The sequence below is a fragment of the Lepisosteus oculatus genome, chromosome 14 (assembly GCF_040954835.1).
Source record: "Lepisosteus oculatus isolate fLepOcu1 chromosome 14, fLepOcu1.hap2, whole genome shotgun sequence".
NCBI classification, from domain to species: Eukaryota; Metazoa; Chordata; class Actinopteri; order Semionotiformes; family Lepisosteidae; genus Lepisosteus; species Lepisosteus oculatus.
In genome coordinates this window covers 37,793,817-37,800,838 of record NC_090709.1, presented here as the reverse complement: position 1 = coordinate 37,800,838, position 7,022 = coordinate 37,793,817, and the positions used below count along the sequence as shown (strand labels likewise).

General features: G+C 69.7%; 1 protein-coding gene across 1 annotated transcript; it reads left to right on the top strand.

The window, feature by feature from the left end:
• The first annotated feature begins 25 nt into the window (after positions 1-25).
• Positions 26-6,639, top strand: LOC138242610 (mediator of RNA polymerase II transcription subunit 15-like). The gene is made up of 4 exons (XM_069198152.1): positions 26-44; positions 4,982-5,199; positions 5,270-5,570; positions 6,150-6,639. The coding sequence occupies exons 1-4, from the start codon at positions 26-28 to the stop codon at positions 6,296-6,298; spliced, it is 687 nt and encodes a 228-aa protein (XP_069054253.1). The 3' UTR covers positions 6,299-6,639.
• The last annotated feature ends 383 nt before the right edge of the window (positions 6,640-7,022 follow it).

Below are 7,022 nucleotides of genomic sequence, written 5' to 3'. Positions count from 1 at the left end.
GAGGGGGGGTGCTGGAGCCCCAGTGATGCTGTGTCTGCCCAGCGGTGAGGGGGGGTGAGGGGGGTGCTGGAGCCCCAGTGACGCTGTGTCTGCCCAGCGGTGAGGGGGGGTGAGGGGGGGTGCTGGAGCCCCAGTGACGCTGTGTCTGCCCAGCGGTGAGGGGGGTGAGGGGCGGTGCTGGAGCCCCAGTGACGCTGTGTCTGCCCAGCGGTGAGGGGGGGTGCTGGAGCCCCAGTGACGCTGTGTCTGCCCAGCGGTGAGGGGGGGTGAGGGGGGGTGCTGGAGCCCCAGTGACGCTGTGTCTGCCCAGCGGTGAGGGGGGGTGCTGGAGCCCCAGTGACGCTGTGTCTGCCCAGCGGTGAGGGGGGTGAGGGGGGGTGCTGGAGCCCCAGTGACGCTGTGTCTGCCAGCGGTGAGGGGGGTGAGGGGGGGTGCTGGAGCCCCAGTGACGCTGTGTCTGCCCAGCGGTGAGGGGGGTGAGGGGGGGTGCTGGAGCCCCAGTGACGCTGTGTCTGCCCAGCGGTGAGGGGGGGTGCTGGAGCCCCAGTGACGCTGTGTCTGCCCAGCGGTGAGGGTGACGCTGTGTCTGCCCAGCGGTGAGGGGGGTGAGGGGGGGTGCTGGAGCCCCAGTGACGCTGTGTCTGCCCAGCGGTGAGGGGGGGTGAGGGGGGGTGCTGGAGCCCCAGTGACGCTGTGTCTGCCCAGCGGTGAGGGGGTGAGGGGGGGTGCTGGAGCCCCAGTGACGCTGTGTCTGCCCAGCGGTGAGGGGGGTGAGGGGGGGTGCTGGAGCCCCAGTGACCCTGTGTCTGCCCAGCGGTGAGGGGGGTGAGGGGGGGTGCTGGAGCCCCAGTGACGCTGTGTCTGCCCAGCGGTGAGGGGGGGTGCTGGAGCCCCAGTGACGCTGTGTCTGCCCAGCGGTGAGGGGGTGAGGGGGGGTGCTGGAGCCCCAGTGACGCTGTGTCTGCCCAGCGGTGAGGGGGGTGAGGGGGGTGCTGGAGCCCCAGTGACGCTGTGTCTGCCCAGCGGTGAGGGGGGGTGCTGGAGCCCCAGTGACGCTGTGTCTGCCCAGCGGTGAGGGGGGTGAGGGGGGGTGCTGGAGCCCCAGTGACCCTGTGTCTGCCCAGCGGTGAGGGGGGTGAGGGGGGTGCTGGAGCCCCAGTGACGCTGTGTCTGCCCAGCGGTGAGGGGGGTGAGGGGGGGTGCTGGAGCCCCAGTGACGCTGTGTCTGCCCAGCGGTGAGGGGGGTGCTGGAGCCCCAGTGACGCTGTGTCTGCCCAGCGGTGAGGGGGGTGCTGGAGCCCCAGTGACGCTGTGTCTGCCCAGCGGTGAGGGGGGGTGCTGGAGCCCCAGTGACGCTGTGTCTGCCCAGCGGTGAGGGGGGCGAGGGGGGGTGCTGGAGCCCCAGTGACGCTGTGTCTGCCCAGCGGTGAGGGGGGGTGAGGGGGGGTGCTGGAGCCCCAGTGACGCTGTGTCTGCCCAGCGGTGAGGGGGGTGAGGGGGGGTGCTGGAGCCCCAGTGACGCTGTGTCTGCCCAGCGGTGAGGGGGGTGAGGGGGGTGCTGGAGCCCCAGTGACGCTGTGTCTGCCCAGCGGTGAGGGGGTGAGGGGGGGTGCTGGAGCCCCAGTGACGCTGTGTCTGCCCAGCGGTGAGGGGGGTGAGGGGGGTGCTGGAGCCCCAGTGACGCTGTGTCTGCCCAGCGGTGAGGGGGGTGAGGGGGGGTGCTGGAGCCCCAGTGACGCTGTGTCTGCCCAGCGGTGAGGGGGGTGAGGGGGGTGCTGGAGCCCCAGTGACGCTGTGTCTGCCCAGCGGTGAGGGGGGTGAGGGGGTGCTGGAGCCCCAGTGACGCTGTGTCTGCCCAGCGGTGAGGGGGGTGAGGGGGGTGCTGGAGCCCCAGTGACGCTGTGTCTGCCCAGCGGTGAGGGGGGTGAGGGGGGGTGCTGGAGCCCCAGTGACGCTGTGTCTGCCCAGCGGTGAGGGGGGTGAGGGGGGGTGCTGGAGCCCCAGTGACGCTGTGTCTGCCCAGCGGTGAGGGGGGTGTGGGGGGGTGCTGGAGCCCCAGTGACGCTGTGTCTGCCCAGCGGTGAGGGGGGTGAGGGGGGTGCTGGAGCCCCATTGACGCTGTGTCTGCCCAGCGGTGAGGGGGGTGAGGGGGGTGCTGGAGCCCCAGTGACGCTGTGTCTGCCCAGCGGTGAGGGGGGTGAGGGGGGTGCTGGAGCCCCAGTGGACGCTGTGTCTGCCCAGCGGTGAGGGGGGTGAGGGGGGGTGCTGGAGCCCCAGTGCGCTGTGTCTGCCCAGCGGTGAGGGGGGTGCTGGAGCCCCAGTGACGCTGTGTCTGCCCAGCGGTGAGGGGGGGTGCTGGAGCCCCAGTGACGCTGTGTCTGCCCAGCGGTGAGGGGGGTGAGGGGGGGTGCTGGAGCCCCAGTGACCCTGTGTCTGCCCAGCGGTGAGGGGGGTGAGGGGGGTGCTGGAGCCCCAGTGACGCTGTGTCTGCCCAGCGGTGAGGGGGGTGAGGGGGGTGCTGGAGCCCCAGTGACGCTGTGTCTGCCCAGCGGTGAGGGGGGTGAGGGGGGTGCTGGAGCCCCAGTGACGCTGTGTCTGCCCAGCGGTGAGGGGGGTGAGGGGGGTGCTGGAGCCCCAGTGACGCTGTGTCTGCCCAGCGGTGAGGGGGGGCGAGGGGGGGTGCTGGAGCCCCAGTGACGCTGTGTCTGCCCAGCGTGAGGGGGGGTGCTGGAGCCCCAGTGACGCTGTGTCTGCCCAGCGGTGAGGGGGGTGAGGGGGGTGCTGGAGCCCCAGTGACGCTGTGTCTGCCCAGCGGTGAGGGGGGTGAGGGGGGTGCTGGAGCCCCAGTGACGCTGTGTCTGCCCAGCGGTGAGGGGGGTGAGGGGGGGTGCTGGAGCCCCAGTGACGCTGTGTCTGCCCAGCGGTGAGGGGGGTGAGGGGGGGTGCTGGAGCCCCAGTGACGCTGTGTCTGCCCAGCGGTGAGGGGGGGTGCTGGAGCCCCAGTGACGCTGTGTCTGCCCAGCGGTGAGGGGGGTGCTGGAGCCCCAGTGACGCTGTGTCTGCCCAGCGGTGAGGGGGTGAGGGGGGGTGCTGGAGCCCCAGTGACGCTGTGTCTGCCCAGCGGTGAGGGGGTGAGGGGGGGTGCTGGAGCCACAGTGACGCTGTGTCTGCCCAGCGGTGAGGGGGGTGAGGGGGGGTGCTGGAGCCCCAGTGACGCTGTGTCTGCCCAGCGGTGAGGGGGGTGAGGGGGGGTGCTGGAGCCCCAGTGACGCTGTGTCTGCCCAGCGGTGAGGGGGGTGAGGGGGGGTGCTGGAGCCCCAGTGACGCTGTGTCTGCCCAGCGGTGAGGGGGGGTGCTGGAGCCCAGTGACGCTGTGTCTGCCCAGCGGTGAGGGGGTGAGGGGGGTGCTGGAGCCCCAGTGACGCTGTGTCTGCCCAGCGGTGAGGGGGGTGCTGGAGCCCCAGTGACGCTGTGTCTGCCCAGCGGTGAGGGGGTGAGGGGGGGTGCTGGAGCCCCAGTGACGCTGTGTCTGCCCAGCGGTGAGGGGGGTGAGGGGGGGTGCTGGAGCCCCAGTGACGCTGTGTCTGCCCAGCGGTGAGGGGGGTGAGGGGGGGTGCTGGAGCCCCAGTGACGCTGTGTCTGCCCAGCGGTGAGGGGGGGTGCTGGAGCCCCAGTGACGCTGTGTCTGCCCAGCGGTGAGGGGGGTGAGGGGGGTGCTGGAGCCCCAGTGACGCTGTGTCTGCCCAGCGGTGAGGGGGGTGAGGGGGGGTGCTGGAGCCCCAGTGACGCTGTGTCTGCCCAGCGGTGAGGGGGGGGAGGGGGGTGCTGGAGCCCCAGTGACGCTGTGTCTGCCCAGCGGTGAGGGGGGTGAGGGGGGGTGCTGGAGCCCCAGTGACGCTGTGTCTGCCCAGCGGTGAGGGGGGCGAGGGGGGGTGCTGGAGCCCCAGTGACGCTGTGTCTGCCCAGCGGTGAGGGGGCGAGGGGGGGTGCTGGAGCCCCAGTGACGCTGTGTCTGCCCAGCGGTGAGGGGGGCGAGGGGGGGTGCTGGAGCCCCAGTGACCCTGTGTCTGCCCAGCGGTGAGGGGGGTGAGGGGGGGTGCTGGAGCCCCAGTGACGCTGTGTCTGCCCAGCGGTGAGGGGGGTGAGGGGGGGTGCTGGAGCCCCAGTGACGCTGTGTCTGCCCAGCGGTGAGGGGGTGAGGGGGGGTGCTGGAGCCCCAGTGACGCTGTGTCTGCCCAGCGGTGAGGGGGGTGAGGGGGGGTGCTGGAGCCCCAGTGACGCTGTGTCTGCCCAGCGGTGAGGGGGGGTGCTGGAGCCCCAGTGACGCTGTGTCTGCCCAGCGGTGAGGGGGGGTGCTGGAGCCCCAGTGACGCTGTGTCTGCCCAGCGGTGAGGGGGGGTGAGGGGGGGTGCTGGAGCCCCAGTGACGCTGTGTCTGCCCAGCGGTGAGGGGGGTGAGGGGGGGTGCTGGAGCCCCCAGTGACGCTGTGTCTGCCCAGCGGTGAGGGGGGTGAGGGGGGGTGCTGGAGCCCCAGTGACGCTGTGTCTGCCCAGCGGTGAGGGGGGCGAGGGGGGGTGCTGGAGCCCCAGTGACGCTGTGTCTGCCCAGCGGTGAGGGGGCGAGGGGGGGTGCTGGAGCCCCAGTGACGCTGTGTCTGCCCCAGCGGTGAGGGGGGGCGAGGGGGGTGCTGGAGCCCCAGTGACGCTGTGTCTGCCCAGCGGTGAGGGGGGTGAGGGGGGTGCTGGAGCCCCAGTGACGCTGTGTCTGCCCAGCGGTGAGGGGGGGTGAGGGGGGGTGCTGGAGCCCCAGTGACGCTGTGTCTGCCCAGCGGTGAGGGGGGTGAGGGGGTGCTGGAGCCCCAGTGACGCTGTGTCTGCCCAGCGGTGAGGGGGGTGAGGGGGGTGCTGGAGCCCCAGTGACGCTGTGTCTGCCCAGCGGTGAGGGGGGGTGCTGGAGCCCCAGTGACGCTGTGTCTGCCCAGCGGTGAGGGGGGTGAGGGGGGTGAGGGGGGGTGCTGGAGCCCCAGTGAAGCTGTGTCTCTCCTCAGCCGCGGCGCTGCGCCAGTGGGAGCGGCGGTCCGCACGGGATCAGGACCGGGAGCAGCAGCTGCGCGCCCTGAGGGAGGAGCAGCACCAGCGGGAGGCGCAGGACCTGCAGAGGGCGCTGCAGAGGGCCGAGGCCGACCGCTCCCTGCTGCTGGTGAGGCATCGTGCCCCCGACCCCCGACCCCCGACCCTCCCCGCACTGACCCCTGACCCTCCACCCGCAGGCCACTGTGCGGCAGGAGGGACTCCTGAGTCAGTACAGGAGGAACAGGACTGCGGCCAGGACAGCACCCCCAGGCCTGGAGCGGGCCCCCCTGGAGCGGCCCCCCCTGGCCCAGACAGCACCCCCAGGCCTGGAGCGGGCCCCCCTGGAGCGGCCCCCCCTGGCCCAGACAGCACCCCCAGACCTGGAGCGGCCCCCCCTGGCCCAGACAGCACCCCCAGCCCGGGAGGACGAGCCCCCGCTGGCCACCAGCCCAGGGCAGGCCCAGGCTCTGAGGTCCAGCAGCAGGCCGCAGCAGAGAGGTGATCTCTGACGTCCTGCCTGTGTCTCCTCTCTCTCCCCTCTTTCTCCCTGTGTCTGTCTCCTAACCCCTCTCTCCTCTCTGTCCCCGTGTCTCCTCTCTCCTCTCTCCGTGTCTCCTCTCTTCTCTCTCCTCTCTCCTCTCTCTCCCCGTGTCTCCTCTCTCCTCTCTCTCCCCGTGTCTGTCTCCTAACCCCTCTCTCCTCCCTCTCCCCGTGTCTCCTCTCTCCTCTCTCTCCCCGTGTCTCCTCTCTCCTCTCTCTCCCCGTGTCTCCTCTCTCCTCTCTCTCCCCGTGTCTGTCTCCTAACCCCTCTCTCCTCCCTCTCCCCGTGTCTCCTCTCTCCTCTCTCTCCCTGTGTCTCCCTCCTAACCCCTCTCTCTCCCTGTGTCTCCCTCCTAACCCCTCTCTCCTCTATGTCCCCGTGTCTCCTCTCTCCTCTCTCTCCTCTCTCTCCCCATGTCTCCTCTCTCCTCTCTCTCCCTGTGTCTCCTCTCTCCCCGTGTCTCCCTCCTAACCCCTCTCTCCTCTCTCTCCCTGTGTCTCCTCTCTCCTCTCTCTCCCTGTGTCTCCTCTCTCCAGACTCACTGTCCTCGGTGCTGGAGGAGCTGCAGGTGCTCAGCCTGGCCGTCATCGACAGTGGGGAGACGTCCAGCGAGGAGGAGGGCGATCGCAAGGCAGCAGAGGGCAGTCTGGGCTCAGTGGGGCTTTTCACCAACAGCAAGGCCTGATCCTCGGTGACCCCTGACCCCTGACCCCTGGTGTACCTGCTCAGCCCTGCTGGACCCTGACCCCTGACCCCTGGTGTACCTGCTCAGCCCTGCTGAAACCTGACCCCTGACCTCTGACCCCTGGTGTACCTGCTCAGCCCTGCTGGACCCTGACCCCTGGTGTACCTGCTCAGCCCTGCTGGACCCTGACCCCTGACCCCTGACCCCTGACCCCTGGTGTACCTGCTCAGCCCTGCTGGACTGGATCCTGCAGCGAGGGTGTCAGAGCCCTGCAGGAACACAGATGTGTTTCACTGGGAAAAACTGTGTTTTCTGCGAATAAATCTCATGGGAGAAGCTCAGTGAGCTAATTTCTTGTGGGGTACTGGGGTGTCAGTGCCCTGTGTGTCTGCAGACAGAGTGGGGTGTATCTGGGGTGTGTATCCTGGTGGGAATCTGGAGTGCATGTGGGGTGTATCTGATGTGTACAGTATGTGGTGTATGTGGGGTGTGTATCCTGGTGTGTGAATCGAGGTGTACGCGTGGTGTATCCTGGGGTGTGTGTGGGGTGTATCCTGGGGTGTATTCTGTTGTATATCTGGGGTGTGTATAAAGGACACGGTGAGTGTTTTCGCAGCCTCCACTGTGTGGTTTTTGTGCCATTGTGTTTGCCCACGCAGGAATATTCTTGTGTCTGTATCGTCACAAGGGAAACACAGAAAGCCTTCAGACCAAACGCATCTTA